The 21,399-nt window shown below is 50.2% G+C and overlaps 2 protein-coding genes across 2 annotated transcripts in view; both read left to right on the forward strand.

Moving 5' to 3' along the window:
• The window catches only part of MACF1 (microtubule actin crosslinking factor 1), a 248,817-nt gene extending 240,032 nt beyond the window's left edge, over positions 1-8,785 (forward strand). The window contains exons 89-92 of the mRNA XM_058195880.1: positions 2,616-2,733; positions 5,378-5,589; positions 8,014-8,137; positions 8,384-8,785. Of these exons, the coding sequence (XP_058051863.1) occupies positions 2,616-2,733; positions 5,378-5,589; positions 8,014-8,137; positions 8,384-8,634 (705 nt within the window). The 3' untranslated portion in view covers positions 8,635-8,785. The remainder of the gene's footprint in view (positions 1-2,615; positions 2,734-5,377; positions 5,590-8,013; positions 8,138-8,383) is intronic.
• A 4,230-nt stretch (positions 8,786-13,015) lies between these two features.
• BMP8A (bone morphogenetic protein 8a) overlaps positions 13,016-21,399 on the forward strand; it is a 31,449-nt gene continuing 23,065 nt past the window's right edge. The window contains exon 1 of the mRNA XM_058196283.1: positions 13,016-13,766. Coding sequence (XP_058052266.1) covers positions 13,412-13,766 — 355 coding nt within the window. The 5' untranslated portion in view covers positions 13,016-13,411. The remainder of the gene's footprint in view (positions 13,767-21,399) is intronic.

Genomic DNA, 21,399 nt, shown 5'->3' on the forward strand with positions numbered 1-21,399 from the left:
TGAAGCTCCTGGGATTTGCCCTCTGTCTGAGCTTCTCTGTGTCCCTTGACCTGACTGGGTTTTAGCCAAGGAGGCAGAAAGTATCTGTGGAGAGTCTCAGTCATCCGGGTCAGGGCTGTCCCAAAGGAGCTTTCTTCAAAAGGCAACTGGACTTTATTTTTCCTTGAAGATGTTTCGCTTCTCATCCAAGAAACTTCTTCTTTTGAAGAAAGCACCTTTGGACCAAGGCACAAAGAGCTCAAGGAGCTGCTTTGGGTGCCACTCTTGCAGGGAGGACTGGGAGGGGAGGGGGATGGAAGCTGTGGCCCAATCCCAGAGTTGCTGGCGCCCCCCCCCCCCCCGCCACTTGGGACCCCTCATCGCCCTTTCTGCTGGCCTTCCTTTCTTTTAATACATAAACAGAGGAGGAGCAGTCTAGCGGTCCAGGAAGCACAGAAAACAGTGTCAGCATTGTTGCCCTGTGTGATGTAACCCTGTGTGATGTGTTCTCTCTTCTCCCTTTCTCTTCTCGTTTGCACCTCCTCCTCCTCTCTAGTTCTTCCTCGGCAACCAGGTACAGTGAGCCTTGCGGTGCTGCCTCTGCGTTTTCCTGTAGCTAATTCTCCTTCCAACATGTGCATGTATAATTTGTGTGTCTTTCCACACCGGCCTTTTCCTAACTGTGGCTGTTGTGCTCGTGGATGTATTAACTTGACACAGTTGCTGGTATATTCAGAAGTGTAGTGACGCAACCAGGCCGTGACCGCCAGTTGTAAAAATAAACACAGAATCACACACACGCGCCCATGTGCACCCAATGTAGGCTTCAGACCTGTTTGGGAACTGAAAACTTGCTTTAAGGGAAGATCTTAAATGGGAGTTGGGCTGTGCTGGCAATGAGCCGGACAGAAATTCTCCGTCTCAGAAATTCCAGGCAGAGTTAAAATAAGGAAAAGGCTTGAGGGAGCAGCTGGCCAGAGTCGCCTGTGCATCCATTTGGGATCGTTCTGGAGACACAAAACTGACTGACTGTGGGAAGCAGAGTTCAGGGCTTGGGCCATGCACTGTTGACGGACCACCAGCAGATGAGGAAAGCTTCAGTTGAACTTTCCAACATACCTTGGGAAGCCCAGGGACCTTCCCTCCAAACCAGAGTTCACATCTTCCCCGGCCAAGGAGCCCCCCTGCAGCTTTCGTCCTGTCTGATGAGAGCTGGGGGTGGCTCGGCCAGGGACTTTGGCCCAAAGTTTGGGGTTCACTGCATAGAATTGCGAGTTTGACCAAGTATTCTGTATATCAGCATCTTTCCATGGGTTCCTATTTGTTTTCCATTGCTTTGCAAATGCAAGTCCCCAGTTCCTCTGGAAAACTCCCTTCCATAAATAGCCCAAAATCTCCAACCTGCATGGCCCTTTCGACCAGAGAGGCGTCTCTGTTTGGCCTCTTGCTTCCTGCTGAGACAAATTATCGCTGCTGCAGAGATATTCCTGGTCTCATTTCTGCCTTCCCACTGAGTTCAGGGTCACATCCTGTTGCCTGATTGGGGAGGGGGTGGCAGTGAAAGTCAACAGTTGGAGTTTTTTTGGCCAAATCTGACACAGCAAATGGAATTTCAGTTTCCTAGATCAACTGAGGGGGAGAAAAGTTAATAGCTTACTTGTTCAGCCACCCAGAATTATGAAGGGATGGAAACGACAGTTACATCCATATGTCTATGGCCCCTGAGATGTGACAATGCCCTGCTTCCCGGCTGAATTATTTGGGGGAAAGAGAGGGCAGTCTATGGGGCTGATGGGAACTCAAAGGGCTGCTATAGATTAAGCAGGTGGCTTGGGTCTGGGACATCCCTGATCAATCAGAGCAAATTGCTGTCCTTGCTTGTGATCCTGGCAATTAATCAGTTAATCAATACTCTGAGGTTGCTGCTCCTTCAGGCCTCCTGTCTGGCTGCTGCCAATCACGCTTCTGCTGGGGGTGGGGGGAGAGGATGCCATGCTAGAAAACTTTTTGGTGGAGGGTTTTGCTCTCCTTCCTGATGAGGGGCTGTATCAGCTGACCATTGAAGCCGAGCTGCTTCCAAAAGGTGCACATCTTTTGAGGAGAAGGGCTTCTCTGACCGTCCAAGCAGCCCAAATTGGCCCAAACAGAATGGCCCATTTGGGGCTCAGCAGACGTGGGCAGCTGTTGAGCAGGAGAGAGGCTTGGCCAGGAGCCATGGAGCTGAGCCCCAGCCTGCCCGCCCCTCCAGCATCTTTTGGCATCTTTCTCATGCAACATTTTGTGGCTGGCTGGGATTCATTGTTTGTCCTTGGTCACTGCGGAGGCTTCGGCTTGGAGTCCAGCAAAATGGCCGCCTTGCCACCTTGGGAGCATGCAATCATTCCACTTTTTTAATCATTCAAAAAAATAAGAAATTAATTATGAAGAAAGATGGTAATTAATTGATTTAATAAGAATAATACTTAATCAAATATATGATCCTTTTATAAAATAATTGCCTCTGTCACTTTCAGAGGGATACTGGGGGTGGGGGGTGGGGAGACCCAGGCGTAGACCTGACCTGCTTGGAGAAGAACACGCGTGCCTTAGTATGACCTTGCAATTAAACCGGTTCTCTCTTGGCATCTTTGCAACAGTTTGGGGATTCCCAGCAGCTGCGGCTGGTCCGTATCCTGCGTAGTACAGTCATGGTTCGCGTCGGTGGAGGATGGATGGCTCTGGACGAGTTCTTAGTGAAAAACGATCCTTGTCGAGGTAGGAGATGCGTCTGCTTCTTAATGAAGGTTTTTTTTCAGAGAAACTTCCAATACAGGCAACTGCCGACAGGGGAGCAGGAAGGGCAGCTGCTCCAGAGGGTCCCCGGGAGCTCCAGAAGATCAGCCCAGGGAGCATTACTCAACATCGGGCCCATGAGAAAAGGAGCCCCCGGCGCTCTCGGCACCGAGAATGAGCACTGAGGGGGCCACACCCAGACAGGTCTCTGGGTCGAAGGTCCCGGAGCCCTTTGCCCCGTGACCCAGCCTCTCTTTCTTTCCTCGGCCACTGACCATGGCAGCCCTGCATGCCGCACGAAGGAGCTCCCTTCCTTCCCTGCTGGCTCCCTCCTCTTTGGGTCCCCTGCTGCTCCCTCCTGTTGCCGCACCTGTTTCTTTTCTCTATTCTAGTTCACCACCCTGGGAGTAAAATCAAACGCTCCGACTCCAGCTCTTCGATTGCCAGTCAGTCTCCGATAGGTTGGAGGTTTTTCTTCCCTTTCTCTGACTGCCCTGTTGGGAATGGCTTTGCTGCTCTAACCTGCCTTGGTCTGTCCCGAATGCTAGAGCCTGCGCTGTGCTTGGGCAAGGAAGGGGGTGCGCAGCTCTTGCTGGCCAACTGGCTGGAGCTCTCCCCCCACCCGCAAGGGTCCCCTCCCTTCCCCCACCGGGTCTTCAGGCTCAGCTTTGCCCTCCTTTTTTGCCCGTGAGTGAGGAGCGGGGAGTGAGACCCTGTGTGGATGCCATGTCCTCACTTGCACGCTTCCTTCTCTGCTTTTCTTCTCCGGGAAGCACGTGATTGAACGGACAGAACAAGACATAAATAAAATAGAATTCCAGAAGTTAAAACAGATGGAAAGTAAGAGTAGCAGTAAAAAACCAAGAGTGACATTTGCTGATTTTCTAAATGCAGAGGAAGCATCCTCAGACAGGTCCTTCTTGCAGCTTTTCACTTTGGGCAGATTCCTCACAGGGGAGTCCTGCCCTTAGGGAGGCCCGGCCAAAGACATTTAGGTGGCAAGGGCTGAGGGCACTCTGAATGCTGCCCCATAAGCCCTGAGCAAGCAGCCTTTCTAGGGTCTCTACCTTGCACCAAGTAGCAACCTGTGCTGTGTTTTAACACTGGTCACAATTTCTGGATAGTTGCCAAACTTTGACCAGCCTCCCAGCAGCCCGAGGTGTAGGAACTGCCAGGATTCTTCAGGCAGCAGAGCTACTCCGAACATTTTTGAAGTCCACCCACTTGAATGACACCCACTTCAGCCACCTTCCCTTCCTCTAGAGGTGCAGAAGAGAGATTCTTTTATCCTTTAGTATCGCTTCCTTCCTCCTCATGTTGAAATTGCAGCATGCACTGGTTTGGGTGTCTGTAACTCAAAAGTAGTCTGCAGAAGCCAACAAATTCCCTTTCCTCAGTCTTTGGAGTTGTGATGTTTCTGGCAAGTTCACACTTGCCTTTCCTCCCAGTGTTTCTCCCAAACTTGGCTGGATGCTCCTGACTGGAAAACCTCCACTTTTTTCTCTCACCTGGCGCCCTCCAGGTATTTGGCAGAGAGTTCTGGGTGTTGAAGGCAAACTTACGGGAACACCAAGGGAATGCGTTGGATGGGAGGGCTCTTTGCTTCCAAGCCCTTTTGGCTTTGGGATTGCCACACTTCTGTTGCTGTGCTGTGGCCAGCTGTTGCTTAGCTCCCTGTGATTCCAGAAGAAGACCCAGCTGCAGTTGTTGTGTGTCTTGGGTAGGCTGCACTGATCCTACAAGGTTTTTGCACGGTGTGGCTTCCTTAACCAAACTAGCAATGTGTGCGCTTCTGTTGGCTGGGCTTTTGTGTTTTCCAGGGAGTGGAGATTCTATCAACGTATTTGCTAATAAGCTGGGGGGGGGAGGGGTGTTCCAATATCTTGATCCCACCAGTTAATTTTATTTATCCAGCCTTTGGGGAGCCAGAAGAACTTTTTAGGTGAGAGTTTTGCTCAGTGTTTGCCCCTGACAAGATTCCTTTTCCTGGATCTTGGTTCAGCTCCAGAGGATTCATAAGTCATTTTATAGCCGATGGGAGCGATCTTAATTCCAGGAAAGGGCAGAGCCTGAGGGGCCAAGCGTTGCAACCCCTGCATCTCGCCCAGCCCCCACTTGCGATCCTTGGCTCTGCTCACCTTGGCTTTGTTGGGGGCATCCCGCCTTTACCGAAGGTCTCAGGCCAGCAGCCACGTAGCCTCCACTAGCTCACGGCGGTTTTAACTTCACGGCGTCTTTGCTGGGCTGACCGTGGGAGAATAAGTTTTGGACAGGAGCCCCCCTTTCGGCATGTGGGACCGAGGAGGGGCTTTCCAAAGGGAAAGGGGCTTTTGATGGCCTCCTCTGTTTCAAGGTCACACATCTCTACCATTTTCCTAACCCTGATGTGGACAAGAGGGGGGGGGAGTGTCAGCTGAGTGGTTGGGGCTTTGCATGATGTGTGGCCTGCATCCCGGGGGGGGGGGGGGCTTTTCCTGCCTCATTGAGTGCTGCAAATTTAAATGGCTGAAGAGGCCTTTTTGCCCAGCTGGAAGAAAGGAAGCAAAAGATGGCATTAGTGGGGCCTTCCATTTAGGTACCTCCAGCTTTGTCATACATGTTTTGTGTTCTTCTTCTTTTCTTACAGCACGAGGCAGGACTAACCTTGAACTTCGAGAAAAATTCATTCTCCCAGAGGGCGCATCTCAGGGAATGGCACCATTCCGGTCCCGTGGCCGGAGGTCCAAGCCTTCCTCTCGGGCCGCCTCCCCCACACGGTCCAGTTCAAGTGCCAGCCAGAGCAATCACAGCTGCCCCTCAGTGCCATCCTCCCCTGCCACACCCGCCAGCGGGACCAAGGTGAGAAGCAGGCTCTTCCTTCACCTTGGCAATGGGGTCTTTTCTCTCAGCCTTGAAAGCATGAAGGGCTTCGTCTCCTCCTCCATTGAGTTGTGGAGCAGGTAGCTGGGGAAGGCGGCTTCGTCTCAAAGCCCTCTCCCCCTCCCCTCCCCTCCCCAAGCCTGACCCAGAAGCACCACAGGTGGGGCCTGCGATCATCTCCTTAGGCTGCAGCCCCAGAGGGGAGTTTGCTTGACTGACTCCTCAGGGAGCCTTTTCGCAGCTCCGTTTGCACTTTCCCTCTGATCTTTCCCCACTCAGGAAAGTGGAGAGAAAGAGAGGAAGGCTGGATTTCTCCTCTTCTTCTTCACACACACACACCCCAAATAGCTTTTGTTCTTCCCCACAACATGGAATATGTTTTTTCTTCGCCTTTTTAGCAATATTTTTTTGTGCATCATACAGTTCTGTGCCATGTGTCAGCCTAGGTTTGTGTTCATTAGCTGCATCTTTCTTATTATTATTATCATTATTATTATTATTATTCACTTATTTTAAGATTTATATTTTTTTTCTGTTTTATTTTCTTCTGACCTGGTCACTTTTCCCTGCCACCCTCCCTCTCTCCCTCCTCACTCATTTCGTTTGCCCCCCCCCCCCCCGTCCTTCAAATTCTCTTTGGATTTTCCATTTCACAGACTCCGCATCACTTCACCCGTTGTTATGACAAACCCTGGTTGGTAAACAGCAAGGCAGGTACCCCCCTGAGGGGCTGCGATAATGCCGACCTCCACCTGTCTGCTTCTGAGGTAGAGTATGGCTCCGGTGGGCTAAAGGAAGGACTTGAGTCGGCTTCCTCTCTCGCTCGCTCTCGCTTGCTTCCCCTTGGCCAAAGCTCCTGCGCTCTCCATGCCTTTCTGAGCAGAAGCTAACTGGTGTTATTATTTAGCATATGGCATGTCGTATGCGACTAGCAATATAAATTAACATTTCAACTAGATCAGTAGAGCCCAATAAAATATAAATGTTTCAGAGATCTGTGTTCAAATACCAATGTCTAGGACATCAAACCACTGAAGCGCAGCATAGTTTATATTAAAAAAATCAGATACTGGGCCGGTAGATGCGCTCAGCTTACAATCGGTCACGATGTGATCTACAGTTCGAGGTGGTTCCCCGCAGTCCCGCTGAGAGGAGGGTGCTAGGCCCCATTGATACAGAGAGTCCCAGCAGACGCCGTGGGAGGTGTGGCTCCTATTCAGGATTGTCCATTGCTGAGTTCAAATCCCAGCACCATTTTTTGTGGGGTCATTTATATGTCTCCCTGTGTCGGGGGGGGGGGGGGGGGGGGGCCTGTCCAGTTTGAGGCTGATCCTCTTGAATTAAGAACATCTTCCAAGAACCGAGAGAAAAAAGCTGCCCAAGCTTAATAAAATACAATAAATACTGGGGCCCTTTTCAGACGTTATAAAGGTTGGAGAACAAAAGAAGTTCACGCTTGAATAATAATTTGTGTTTAATTATTAATTTCTTCTAAGTGTTTTTTAACTTCTCAGCAACTTGATGGGTGAGCTTCAACTCCCAAATTCCCCAGCCTGTTGGCCTCACTGATCTAAAGGTTCAGGATAGCCTAGGTGGGCCGTTCTTTGTTTTCATTTCCATAAGACTTTCTGCCTCGCCCCAAGTAAGTGGAATTGAAAGAGCCCATCAAGAGGAGCCCGGGCCTCAGGGCCCAACCGTTCGTGCCACCCTTCTGCAGGTCCTCAACATCCTCTTGTGGCTTATAAGTTATAATAAATAGAATCTAAAGTGATAATACTTCAGATGTGGCACATATTCAAATTACAGTCCAAGCACTGAATTTTATTTCAGATTTTATTTTATGAGTGAGACTTATTCTGGGCCCTGAAGCACGCTTCCTTCCAAGGAAGGATGTCAGGAGCCTCTCCTTGTGCTGGGCCCCTCGGGCCCATTTCTTCCACGGGGTGTGTGTGTGTGTGTGTGTGTGGTCCTAATAGGGATGCATAAGCAGAGTGAACTTCCTTCCTTGTTCTAAGCAGGTGTTTGGAAGCTGTCTAAATCTCTCCAAATGACCATTTCCCCAAGTCCAGGGCCAGCTTGTGGCTCCTCTTTCCTTTTTCAGTTAGGACGGCAGTTTGATTAACCACCTCATGTCCTTCTGGTCTTGCCTGCCTGCTTTCCTCCCTGGCCTCCAGAAAGTCACGGCAGTGATGATGCTGGGAGGCCAGCATTCAGTTGGCGCATGGCATATAATCATCTGCTTGGCTTGAATTCAGACACAAGATGGCGGAGGGGGCAAGCCTCCCCAGGGCTATGTATGAAGCCTGTCTCCTCTTTGCCTTTGAGACGCAGAGGTTCGCAGGGCTCCTCTGAAGCTCTTTCTGTGGCTCTCTTAACAAAATGTACTTGCCTCTTTATCCCAAGGTTGCTCCGTCCTCAGGCAGCAAGTTGAAAAGGCCCAATTTCCACTCTAGCCGGACTTCTCTCGCTGGGGACACCAGTAACAGTTCCTCACCAGCTTCTTCCGGTGCCAAAACCAGTCGAGCCGGTGAGTTCCAAGCTAGATTTGGAAGCACCAAGTGGGGTTAACCAGAGGGAGATGCTTTGGATTGGGGAGCCCAGCATGGCCTCCCAACCTGTTGATAGACCATGCGTGGTCTTCTGTAGATGCCCTGGAGGAGCCAAGCAGAATTCTTTTTTTGGGGGGGGGTGTCTTGTTTTTTTGGAGGAACGCAGTGCTGTTAAATTCCTTCAAGGTTCCCTTGGGATGTAAAAATTTGTCTTTGACTTTCAGATCCTAAGAAATCGGCCAGCCGCCCCACCAGCCGTGCAGGCAGCCACGCAGGGAGCCGAACCAGCAGCCGGCGAGGCAGCGATGCCTCTGACTTTGATCTGCTGGAGACACAGTCTGCCTGTTCAGACACTTCGGAGAGCAGCGCCACAGGGGGACAGGGTGGCTCCCGGCGGGGCCTGGCCAAGCCCTCCAAGATCCCCACCATGTCCAAGAAAACAAGCACTGCCAAATCTCCCGGCCCCAAGAGATAATACGGCATCCACACGATGTCCAGATTTGCACAGACAACTGAAACCTGTGTCCAGTTTTTAACCCCTGCTTCATACATTGGATGTATATTTATTCTACATGGGAGAAATTATATTGTTAAAAGTGTAAAAGAAAATTGTGTTATGAAGCTGCCTTATTTGGTTCTCTCTTTTTTTTTTTTATAGGTTACTTTTTCATGTGAATATTTATGTAGATAAAACTTGCCTTCTTTGCAATGGGGGCCCAAGGGAAAACTGAAACATGGGAGAGAAGCAAAAGGTCAAGATGTGAAAATGTAAAAACAAACAAATGATATAAATAGGATTTCTGTGCAGTGCAGGAGATGTTCCTGCGTTATCTTTTAGGATTGTTTCCTGAACGCATCTTTATAAAAATTTAACGTGCTGTTTCAGCAAGAGAAATTATATTTAAGAGCAACATCTGAAGATCCAACAGAAGAAAGGAACTTCCTTTTCTCTCTCTCTCTTCTTGTAAATCACAGATACCTCAATAAGAGAGAAATGCACGGTGAGGGGGCTTGTTTCCAATTTAAAAAATAAATTCCTATGGTTTTACCTGAAGATAGCTTGAAAATGGACCTTTGCACATGCTTCATTTGAATAAAGACCTTCACTACAATACTGTAATTTGCAAAAGGAAAGTCCCGTCAAGCTTTCAAAGAATAACATTTGGGGGGAATTACAAGGGCAGAACCATTGTAGGGAGGTAAAACGGTGTGGTTTTAGCAGTGAGGGGGGTGGGAGGATCTTAAATTTGCTTCTGTTTAGCCACAGGATAACACATTTCCAAAAGGCAAACCACGAGTGAAAGAACCGACTTTACGTTTTAGTTCACAGACTGCAATTTGATGGCTTTCTTAGGCTGGTCCGGGCTTCTCCGGCCAGCAGGAGCCCAGAGAGCCTCTGCTCTGGAGTAGCCAGCTGCCTTTGACACAACCACCACCACCACCACGTGCTCTTGGGGAGGGGGAGGAGCATCACCAGCAGACCCCCTGGCTCCGGACGCCCCGCTCTCCTTTGTGGAGGAGGAGAGAGACCACCGTGCAAAAGGGGTTGGGGGCCACCTGGTCTTCCTGTATTTATTCACTTGTACCCTTGTCCCTGCTCAGACTGACCACATTGCTGTGTGATTCTCTCAGTTGGTTTAATTGAGCCAGAACCGGAAGCTCTACCAATGAATTGTTTAAAAACAAACACATGTTTTGTATTAAAATTGCTTGCAGTAATAAAAGTGAAGCAAAGTGTCTCTTATTTTATGCTGCTCAGAAAGTTGGATGAGGCCAGTGGTCAGAGTCCTTCCTGCCCTGAGGTTGATGCCTGCATCACGGTGGGATGATGGGGTTGCCCAGGCTGATTCCAAGACCAAGCTTTGACCTGCCGCTCGGAATCACCTGCTTGCGCCTGATCAGCACCTTCGAAGAGCTGAAGGCAGCAGACCCACTTAATAAATGAAGGCTCGCACCACCCCACAGTTCCTTCCGTGGCCAATAGCAGGGTCAATATGTTGCCACGCAGGCCGCTTTGGGGGACATTCTCCCCAGAGTCCGTGTGCATCACCCTCAGTTAGCATGGTCCCTGTGTGCTGCAAGTATCTGTAGACACCAAGACGGAGAGAAGGCAATTTCCGAAAGGGCTGCAGACTGGCACCCTAAGAATGTTCCCAAAGCCAAAGAGGCCTGGAGGATGTGGTGGCTCAGCCTGGAGCTGATGCGGATTCTGGGGTGCCAGAAGGCCCTCGTCTTCAATAGGAAACAGACGCCTTCCCTTAAGATGCAGATGTGACATGATGTCATGTCTTCTTCTACGAGGTTTTGCCTGACTTCTGACTTCCCCGTGATTTTTTTCCCCTTTATACTGTACAGGTAGTCCTCAATGTATGACCACAATTTAGCCCAAAAATTCTGTTGCTAAGAGACATTTGTTAAAAGTCAGTTTTGCCCCATTTCGCAAGCTTTCTTGCTGTGGTTGTTAAGCGAATCACTGCAATTGTTAAGTTAGTACAGCGATTACATGAATTTGACTTCCCCATTGACTTTGCTTATCAGAAGGTCGCAAAACATGATCGCGTGGCCCCAGGATACTGCAACGGTCATAAATATGAGTCAGTTGCCAAACGTCTGAATTTTAATCACGTGACCGTGCATCATATGGGAATGCTATAACAGCCACACGTGTGGAAAACGGTCATAAGTTACTTTTTTCGGTGCTTTTTGACTTCAAATGCTCACTAAATGTTGTAAGTCAAGGACTAATTGAATATCCTGCATGGTGTTTTCAGTTAATAATGCCCACCAGGAGGCGCCACACAACAAATTTTGTCCTATTTGGGACTCTAGATGCATGGAGCAGCTAGACAGCTTCCTTTCTTCCCTGGTTGAGGGTTTAACAATCTGGAAAGTCCCAAATAGGACAGAAGTCGGGTGATGCCTCCTAGCTCTTCCTCTTCCTCCCTCCTGTCTGCCACCTCTGCTTTCTGACTGTAAAATAAAAGAATCCACTACCACCAAATCACATATCTGCTCCATGCATGAATCCCTCTGCTTTCTTCCTGGGCTCTCCCAATGAGGGGAAAACCCTGCTCTGAGCCCCTGGTTCTCGTCTCGGATGCCGGGATTTTTTTTCCTGATGTTCCCTTGGGGCCAAGGCCAATCCGTTACTCTTCCTGCACTCTGCAAATTAGTTTCCAAGTTCCTTTCAGGGATGTGAAAAGTGCTGCTGTAGAACTGCAGCCGTCTTTCCTCACAGTTAAAGTGGCTAAAATTGCTCTGCTCAGAACCTCTCAGTCTTCGTAAGCTCTTCCAAACACTGAGGACAAAACCTGCCCTGGAATGCAAGCCAAAGGCTGCCCAGTGGGGGCTGGCCAGCTTATTACTAGGCAATGTCTCCACCAGTTCCCCTTGAACAGATGCTCAGCTTGTGGCCATTCAAAAATGGTTTTTGCGCCTACATCTGCTTCTTTCTCACTCAGTGGGCAACAGAGAAATTTTAACCCTGGACATTTTCCATTAGCCCACTCCTTTCGACATCGGGAATTAATACTTTCATTGCAGCAATGACGCCTGAGTTTGGAAGCTAACAGAACAAGTTATCTAAGTGTGTGGTCAGCGAGGTGTCCTCCAGACTCTCCTGCCTCCCCAACATTTGGTTGAGGGCTTGGGGGAGCAGCCTCAGCCGGTCCAGGCACCTCCCCATCAGCCTGGGTACTGGAGCCAGTTTCTTCTTTCAGTGCTTCCAAGCATAATATGCAAGCAACTCACAGATCGGCACAAATGTCAGCCTGGTTCATAGACCAAGCTCAGCCAACGGTTAGATTCCCACAACAGCTGGATGAGCTTCTCTGGTTCCTCCTCCTCGTTCTCCTCACTGAGAGCTACTTTTAACTCCAGGGCACTTCTAGGTAGGCAGGGTCCATTCAGGTGGGCTTCCATCCTCGGCACCGATTTTGATTCTGTGCCTTCAAGTCAGGGTTGGTTCATAGTAACCACATAAAGATTTTCTCCAGGCGGTTCCGTTCCCGAACTTGATCCTCCAATGGTGCCCACATTGCCACTATAACTGAGTCCAATGCTGGTCCTCCTCTTTCCTTCCACTTTCCGAGCCGAATCTTCGCATAATAGAACCAAAGTAGAATAATTTGAAGTTGGTCCTTTGTGCCTCCAGGGAGAACTCTGGACTGATTTGTTTCATTTAGTCTGATTCCTTGGCTGCCCACAGAAAGGAGCAGAAATGTATTTCAACCACTGACCAATAAAAATAAAACAAAGGAAAACTATGTGGGCAACCATTTATGGGCAAACCTTGTACCTAATGTAGCAGAATTTTGCTACTTTTCTGAGAAAGTTATCCAGATTGCCTAATAAGTAATGCAAATAAAAATTAATACTCTTCCTATCCTACTCTTCCGAAGCCGATAGAGGGTCAGAGGAAAGCAAAGCCTTCCTTGCTACCCAACTGTAAGAGTCCGTGGAGAACCGTCTTCACTACAAGAGGAATTCTGGAAGTGGCTCAGGCAGGTGCCTCCCGGATTCACACGAGGATAAGAAGGAAGTTCAGCACAATCCGATTTGAAAAATTCGGTTATTGCAGCCAAGCTCAATAATAGTAGATTTTAGCCTTCTGGGGCGCTGATTTCCTGGTCTGGGCAGCCCCCGGAGGAGGCCACCTACAAGCGCTGCTCAGGGTCCTGAACCTCCGGGGTGGGGGGGGATCGGGCCTCGTTGCTCCTCAAGACCCGCGCTCAAACGGCTCCTTTGGAGGCGGACCGGCTGATGGGATTCGGGAGACGCCGGAACGACTTCGAGGACCGGGAAGGTCGGAGCCCCGAGGGGCGAGGGGCGGAAGGCGGGGTCGGAGGGCGAGCCTCAACCGGCATCCCGACTCCGGCAGAGGGCAGCTCCGGGGCTGGGCTCGAGCAGGGAGAGGAGTCCCGGCTGGCTCTTGGGGACGGGAACTCCCCGCCCTTCCCGTTCGCCGGGGCCGTCGGAGGTGTAGCGGCGGGCGGGAGGCTCGTCCCACGTGTGCGGCCGGAGCTGGAGGACGCGGGTGGCCGGCGGAGGCCGAGCGGGCAGGGGCTGAGACGTGGCAAGTCCCGGCCAGGCTGCCCCAGCCGAGCGGCTTTACTTGCCCGCGGCCGCCCGGCACATCCGACGAGGCGGATCGCGTGCCTCCCCACCCCCCCACCAACACCGCCTCCGCCTGCCGCTTAAAGGGCCGGCCCGACGGCCGCGGCGCTCGGACCCCCCTGCGCTGCGCGGGCGCCATGCGGTTCTCGTCGGGCCCGGCGGGGCTGCTCCTGATCGCCGCGCTTCTGCCGGCCTCCCAGCCCCGCGAGGCCCTCGCCCGCCGCCCGCCACCCGCCGCCCCGCGACGGCTAAACGGGCGCGAGCTGCAGCGCGAGGTGCTGGCGCTCCTGGGCCTCCCCGGCGGACCCCGCCGCCCGCCGCCCGCGCCCCGCAAGACGCGCCCGCGCCGTCCCGGCCCGCCGCCCGCCGCCGCGCCGCTCTTCATGCTGGGCCTGTACCGCGCCCTGGCCCGCCAGGACGACCCCGAGGACAGCCCGGCGCTGAGCGGAGCCGCCGACGGCGCGGACACCGTCATGAGCTTCGTCAATCTGGGTGAGTCCCGTCGGGCGAGGCAGGCGCGCGCGGCGGGTTTGGAGGGCGACGCGGGACGGCTGCCCGAGGCGGGAGCGCTTTGGACGGGAGCGCGAAGGCTCCGCCAGGCTCCTCTCCCGGAGCCTCGCCTCGAGCAGGCCAGGGGGTCGCTCGGTCTGCCTGCCCGGGAGGAATCCCGAAAGCCGGGCAGGTGCAGCCTCAGGAGGCCGCCGGGCCCTCGCCGGCTCCCTGGGGGTCGGCCGTGCCCGCCTCGCAGCCTCCCGGAAGGAGGCCCGGCCCGGCTCGGCTCGCTCCTGGGAGTCCGGCCTCAGCCGCTCCCGGGCCAGGCTGTGCGCGAGGCTTCGTGGTGCGGGGCTCGGGGTCCAAGCAGCCCCTTCTGGGCTCTCGACTGAGGGGAAGTTGTGCCAAGAGGGCCCGGGCCTTTTCCGAAGCGGGCTCGAGAGGGGCGTGGGGCCCGCTGGAAGGTGTGGCGGCTGAGGGCCCCAGAAAGCCCAGAGGGCCCCGACCTCTTGGTCAGCAGGCGCCTGCCTGGAGGGCGCAGAGGCGGCGGGGCCTCCGCGAGGGGTCCGGCCTGGAAGGGCTCCGGCTGGGCTTCCTTGAACCACCGTGCAAAGGCGCGTCTTTCCCACCGCCGCCCAATCGACTGCAGCGGCCAGGAGGAGAAAGTTGGCAACGGCGCGGAGGGGCTCCTGCTTGCTCCTTCCCAGCCTCTCAGCCCGTCCGCCGCCCTCGCCGCCTTTTCCGAAGCGGGGCCCCCTCCCGGGGCCCTCCAGCAGTCAGCCCGGGCTGGCCCCCGGGGGTCGTAAGGGGCTAGACCGGCAGGTGGCTTCCCCCCCCCCGCCCTTCCTCAGCAGGTGGAAGCCGCCACCTTGGATGACTCTGGCCAAGCGCGGCGGCGGCTGCGAGCGAAGAGGGAGCGGAATCTGGTCGAGCCTGTTCCTGCCCTGCCGAACTGCTGACTTACTGAAACTCACCGGGGCAATCCGGGAAGAGCAGCTGCTCCTTTGGCAGCCTCCCTTCTCGGACAGGGCTGCCTTTTCCAGCTGATCCTCTCCGGCAGAGGGCAGCCCTCCCCTCCCCTCCCCTCCCCTCCCCTCCCTCCTTGAACTGGGTTAACCCCCACGGGAAGGTCGGAGGCCGGGATGGGAAGGGTCGCGGGGGGGCGGGGGGGGGCGCTGTTGGCCAGGGCCTCTGCAGGGCCGCTTGTGTCTTTCCCCTGGCTCGGCCGAGGGAAGAGCGGAAAGGCTGCCAGATCCATCCCAGAGGGCCACTAAGGCCTGCTTGCCGTGGCTGTGCTGAGAAGGAGCCTCTGCAGGAGGTGGGGGGGAATGGGGAACGGCTGTCTCCAAAAGCAGGAATGGGGAGGGGGCCACAATGGGCTCCTGCCTGGCCCTGCCAAAGGGAGAGCGGCCCCCTGGCCTGTCCCAACAGCGGATCTGACTGGTTTCAGCTTAGGCAGCTCCAGGCACAGAAGTCCAGGGGTAACTGCACTTTGGGCGGGGGTGGGGCAATTGTGCATTTGCTGGGATTTGGGGAAGGGGAGTCGGGGAGCAAGCAAGCCTCTTGCAGAGCCCTGGGACTGCTTGGCCCCCAGTCCAAGGAGAGGGCCACAAGGCCACCACCGGGCACAAGACCTTTGCCCATCCCTGGGGAGGAAAGACTCACTTGAGAGGGGATTAAGGCAATGGCCTGGCCTTCATTGGACTCCCTAGACCATGCTGGATAAAAATGGTTGAAACTCAGTAAAAGTATTGTCGGGAGGGGGGAGGTTCTGGGTGAACCAGGTTCTTCATAAATCCAGTTTCCTCCCCAACTCAACATCTGATCTGTAAAAAGCGAACCATCTCTCTCCTTGCATCCAGTCTTTGATATAAAAAAGACGTGCCCCAATTCATTTACAGTTAATTAACCATTGATTACTTATTGCTTAAACAATTAATCCGTAGAATGGGCTGCCTTCAGAAGTTGTGGTGCTCCATCGCTGGGGTTTTTTACGAAGAGACTGGACAGCCATTTGTCTGAAATGCTATATAGGTTCTCCTGCTTGTGCAAGGCATTGGGACTACAAGATCCCCAACCACTGGGCCACCGACCACTACTGGGTTGTGGCCCACTTGGAGGGCGTGCACGGTTCCACTTCGCATCTGCCTCTCCCTTCGAACTCTCCCCTTTAACTGTGCTGAGACAGAAAGGTTAATCCAACTGGCCAGCCATCTCCAGTGACTCTTCTCAGAATTGCTGTGTGGCTCTTAAACAAAAATATTTCTTCTGGGCGGGGGGACAAAATAAAGCAACCCTTCCAACAATAGCAGGAAAAGAGCAAACCCAGGGTGAGATTGCTTCCAGATTCACTGCCACCACAAACCGATCTTCTGTAATAAACTTTTTGCTAAAGTCCACCCTGCATTGCCCTGTGCTCTGCTGTATCCATTTATTTCTTTTAAAATTATTTGTGACCATTATTTGTTTTATTCATTTATATGCCGCCTCTTCCTAGTTAGTAAGGTTGTCCCTTTTAATGATTTAGAAGTGATAATTCATCATTGGCTTCAATGGAGTATTAGGGAAGAGGTGTGTTTTAATATTTCATTAAATTATGAAAGTGACATTTGCAAAAATAAAAATCTTACTAATTTTGCATTAGTTAAAAAAATAAGTAAGTCTCTCCTCCATTTATGGCGTTGCAATGATTTTTTTTTTCTGGAGCAAGCCCAAAAAGTAAAAACCAACCAACCAACTCTCATCCCAAGTAGATTCTGGCGTATTTCTCCATCTGCAACTCTTAGTGTGCACATCAAAGCAACCACAGAGCAGGCTTGTCTGTGGTGACATCCCAAGAGGGAAACATTGTTCTTGCGTCAGAAAAACAGCCAACAACATCTTAAACTTAGGATGCCCGTCAGCGGCCTGGATTTTCAGTGGAAATGGCAGCTGTATGGCGCTGCCCATCTCAGCCACAAGAACAGCAGAAACCTAACGCCAAGAGGAAACTGAGGTTGTCTTCTGGGAGCAGCTTTCTGTCCACGGAAGATATTTTTGGGAAATGAAGAACGTTGGGGAGCCACCCAGTTTAATAGTTTGCTTATGTCCTCGGAATGGTGAGCTGGGCCTTCCAGGAACAAGCTGGCTTGACTTTTGGTCACCTCACCGTCTTCAATGGAAGGTCCTCTTGGTGCTCAGCAGGGGCAGCTGCAACACACACACACACACACACCTCTTACAAAATCATCAGATCTCTTGCCTGGTTCAGCCGGGCTGCCCAGTTCCCAAAGATTGGTGCTCTTGCCAGAGATATGAAGGTTTTCCTGTCCTCAGGAAGCTGCAGTAGAGCTCTTCCCTGAGAGCCGGTAAGTATTCAGCCAACTCCTGGTCAATGCTTCCCCTCCCCTCGCAGCAGATCTCCTTCACACACAGCCCCAACCCAGAGCCACAGATTCATCAGTTCTGACTGCCACATTAAACCATGTGGGAAAATAAGGTTCATTCAGATCCTCCAGTGGTTTGCCTTTGTCCCCAATATCTGGCTTGAGGGGGGCTGCATTTGGCCATTCTGAGATAGATCAGAATAAGGTCTCCTACCTTGGGCAGGGGCTGGACTAGAAGACCCCCAAAGTCCCTTCTAGCCCTATGATTTCCTCCTCATTTTTCTTTTAGCCTTTGAGGGCGCTCTCTTTCTCCCTCTGCCGTTAAAGAGCCCCTTCCCTTGAAATGAGGGAGGCCTCTGACAGTGTCCCCCCTCCTCCTTCTCTACTCGTGCTGCAAGCCCTCTTTCCTGAGGTGGGGGCTTCAGGTCAGAGAGCCCTTCCCGCCAGCATTTCATAGGGCAGCAGAACAGATTCAATCAGAAAAGGACCTTGGAGGTCTTCTAGTCCAACCTCCGGCTCAAGCAGGATATCCTATACCATTTCAGACAAATGGCTGTCTAGTTTCTTCTTAAAAATCTCCAGTGATGGAACACTTACAACTTCTGGTGGCAAGCTGTTCCACTGGTTAATTGTCCTCACTGTCAGGAAGTTTTTCCTTAATTCCAGGTTGCTTGTTGTCTTGAGTAGTTTCCATCTGTTGCTTCTTGTCCTGCCTTCAGGTGCGTTGGAGAATAGGTTGAGCCCGTGTTCTTTGTGGCTGCTATCATGTCCCCTTTCATTTCTCTGGACTAGTCAAACCCAAATCCTGCAACTCTTCTTCATATATTTTAGTCTCCAGGCCTTTAATCATTTTAATTGCCTGTTCTTTGCAGTTTTTCCAGAATCTCAACATCTTTTTTGTAATATGGTGACCAAAACTGTATTTCAGAAGTGGCCTTACCAAAGCTTTATAAAGCGGTACTAATACTTCATGTGATTTTGATTCTGTGCCTCTGTTTATATAACCAAGGATTGTATTAGCGTTTTTTGGCTGCTGCCACACAAAGCTGGCTCATGTTTAAATGATCATCCACTCAGACTCCAAAGTCCCTCTCACAGTTATTGTTTTTGAACCAGGTTTCGCCTATATCTGTGCTTGTACCTTTGATTTTTTCTGTCCAGGAGTAAAACGTTGCTTTTCTTCACATTAAATTACATATTGTTGGATAGGGCCCATTGTTCAAGTCTGTGAAGATCTTTCTGGATCCTGAGCTTGTCCTCTGGGGTGTTGGCTATTCTTGCCAGATTAATGTCATCTGCAAATTTGACGAGTTCCCCTTCTATTCCCTCATCTAAGTCATTTATGAAGATATTGAAGAGTCCTGGGCCTAAGACGAAAACCTTGTGGTACCCCACTGCTTACTTCTCTCCTCTGGATGTATTACCATTAAGGACTACTCTTTAAGTATGGTTTGTCAGCCAGTTACAAATCCATCTGATGGTGATGGTATCAATCCCACATTTTTCTACCATAATTTACCAAGAAGTAGGTTGTGGTCTACTTTGTCAAATGCTTTGCTGAAGTCTAAATATTCTATTATCCACAGCATTTGCTGTGTCTACCAGTTTAGTCACTTTGTCAAAGAATGAAATAAGATTGGTTTGTCGGACACGACTTCGCAACTAACAACAACAAAAAATTTTTAACAAACCCGTGCTGGATATTATAACTTTATTTGTTTCTAGATGCTCACAGATTTATTTTTTGATTATTTTCCCACTATCTTCCCAGGTATTGATGTGAGACTATAGTTTCTGGTCTGTAGTTTCCTGGGTCTGGGTCTTTTTTCCCCCTTTTTTGAAGATGGGAACCACATCAACTCTTTTCCAATTCTCTGGTAGTTCCCCAGTACTCCAGGATTTTTAAAAGATATGGTATACAGTGGTTCTGAGATAACCCAGCTCCTTCAGAACTCTGGGATCCATCAGGTCCCAATGGTTTATATTCATCAAGGTCAGACAGGTGTTCTCTTACCATTTTCTTGATTATTTTAATTTTTATTTCTAGTTTGTCTTTTATGGTTATGTTTTTGGTAGGTTGGGCTATAGTTTCTTTTTGCGTGAAGATTGATGCAAAGAATGAATTGCCGTCTTCTCTCTTTAGTGGACCAACTGTTTCCTTGACATTTTGTCTTGTTATTTATATGTTGAAAGAAACTTTTTTATTATCTTTGACTTTTGTTGCAAGTCTTTGTTCTGAAGCCATTTCAGGGATGCAGCTCTTCTGCCTCCCCCCCCCCCCAGCTTGCCCTCATTCATTGGGGTGGGGGCAGCAATCCAAAGTTGTCTACTGCTGAATGAGATTGCTGCAGCACCCTCCCCCATCTTTGTGTCCTTAAGATTTATTTATAGAATAGAATAGAATAGAATAGAATAGAATAGAATAGAATAGAATTTTTTATTGGCCAAGTGTGATTGGACACAGAAGGAATTTGTCTTGGTGCATATGCTCTCAGTGGACATAAAAGAAAAGATACCTTCATCAAGGTACAACATTTACAACACTTAATGATAGTCATAGGCTACAATTAAGCAATCAGGAAACAATCAATTGCAGTATAAATCGTAAGGATACAAGCAACAAAGTTACAGTCATAAGTGGAAGGAGTTGGGTGATGGGAACGATGAGAAGATTAATAGTAGTGCAGATTTAGTAAATAGTTTGACAGTGTTGAGGGAATTATTTGTTTAGCAGAGTGATGGCATTCAGGAAAAAAATGTTCTTGTGTCTAGTTGTTCCGGTGTGCAGTGCTCTAGAGTATCGTTTTGAGGGTAGGAGTTGAAACAGTTTATGTCCAGGATGTGAGGGGTCTGTAAATATTTTCACAGCCCTCTTTTTGATTTGTGCAGTATACAGGTCCTCAATGGAAGGCAGGTTGATAGCAATTGTTTTTTCTGCAGTTCTAATAATTCTCTGAAGTCTGTGTCTGTCTTGTTGGGTTGCAGTTATAGAGGTGCAGATGACAGACTCAATAATTCCTCTGTAGAACTGAATCAGCAGCTCCTTGGGAAGTTTGAGCTTACTGAGTTGGCGCAGAAAGAACATTCTTTGTTGTGTTTTTTTGATGATGTTTTTTGATGTTAGCTGTCCATTTTAGATCTTGCGGTATAGTAGAACCTAGAAATTTGAAGGTTTCTACTGTTGATACTGTGTTGTCTAGTATTATGAAAGGTACAAGTATGGAAAGGTTTCTCCTAAAGTCTACCACCATTTCTACGGTTTTGAGTGTGTTCAGTTCCAGATTGTTCCAGTCGCACCACGAGGCTAATTGTTCAACCTCCTGTCTGTATGCAGATTCATCATTGTCTCAAATGAGACCGATCACTGTTGTGTCATCTGCGAACTTCAGTCATTTAACAGTTAGAGATGCATTCGTTGGTATACAGAGAGAAGTGGGGAGAGCCCACAGCCTTGGGGGGACCCTGTGCTGATTGTACAGGTATCTGATGTGATTCTACTTAGCTTCACCTGCTGCTTCTAGGATGGAGAAGCAGAAAGTAATGGGAGGGGGCGAGATTTTGCAGACTTACGGCCTCCCGGACCCTGCTCTCCCTTCCAGACCAAGGTTATGTTAAAATCCATCTTGACTTTGTTTCTGAGAGATAGAATTCCTTCCGCACCTCATTCCAATTATTTAAAGGCTCCCAATTCCTTATGTGGTTCAGTTTACCAGCATTTCCTTTTAATTTAGCATCTCAAAAAGGCACATGGGGCTCTCTAGGGCAGCTGGGACTAGTCTAATTGCAGTAGAGGTGTAATTTACAGAACAAAATAGCACGCACACACACGTTGAGTTGGGGCACATGGCTAAAAATATAATGAAACTGACAGAGACGTAAAATACATTTTGTGTGGTTCTGCAGAGATTTTTTCTTCAGTATGCACTTATAGAGAAGTAGAACAAGCAAAAATAAAGCTTTACACTGTTACCTACTAACACAATGATGAGCCTATGTGCTAAATATGCGCACTGATCATAAGATTCCTGGATCCACTTGGTGTTTTGGAAATCAATCGAGTTTGGTTTCTTTTAAAATCTATTTACCCTGCCATTTCTGGGGCACCCACTGACCTGGGACTCTGGTTGGCGTGCAAGGATTAAAAGAAAAACCAATACATTAAAAGCCCCAATGAAAGAAGGCCCTTCCAGAAGAAAAACACGGAGTGAATTTTCTGGCAAACTGCCAGTGAAGGGAAGCATGATTTGTTGGTGATAAGTAAGCAAAAT

The sequence above is a fragment of the Ahaetulla prasina genome, chromosome 10 (assembly GCF_028640845.1).
Source record: "Ahaetulla prasina isolate Xishuangbanna chromosome 10, ASM2864084v1, whole genome shotgun sequence".
Classification (NCBI taxonomy): domain Eukaryota; kingdom Metazoa; phylum Chordata; class Lepidosauria; order Squamata; family Colubridae; genus Ahaetulla; species Ahaetulla prasina.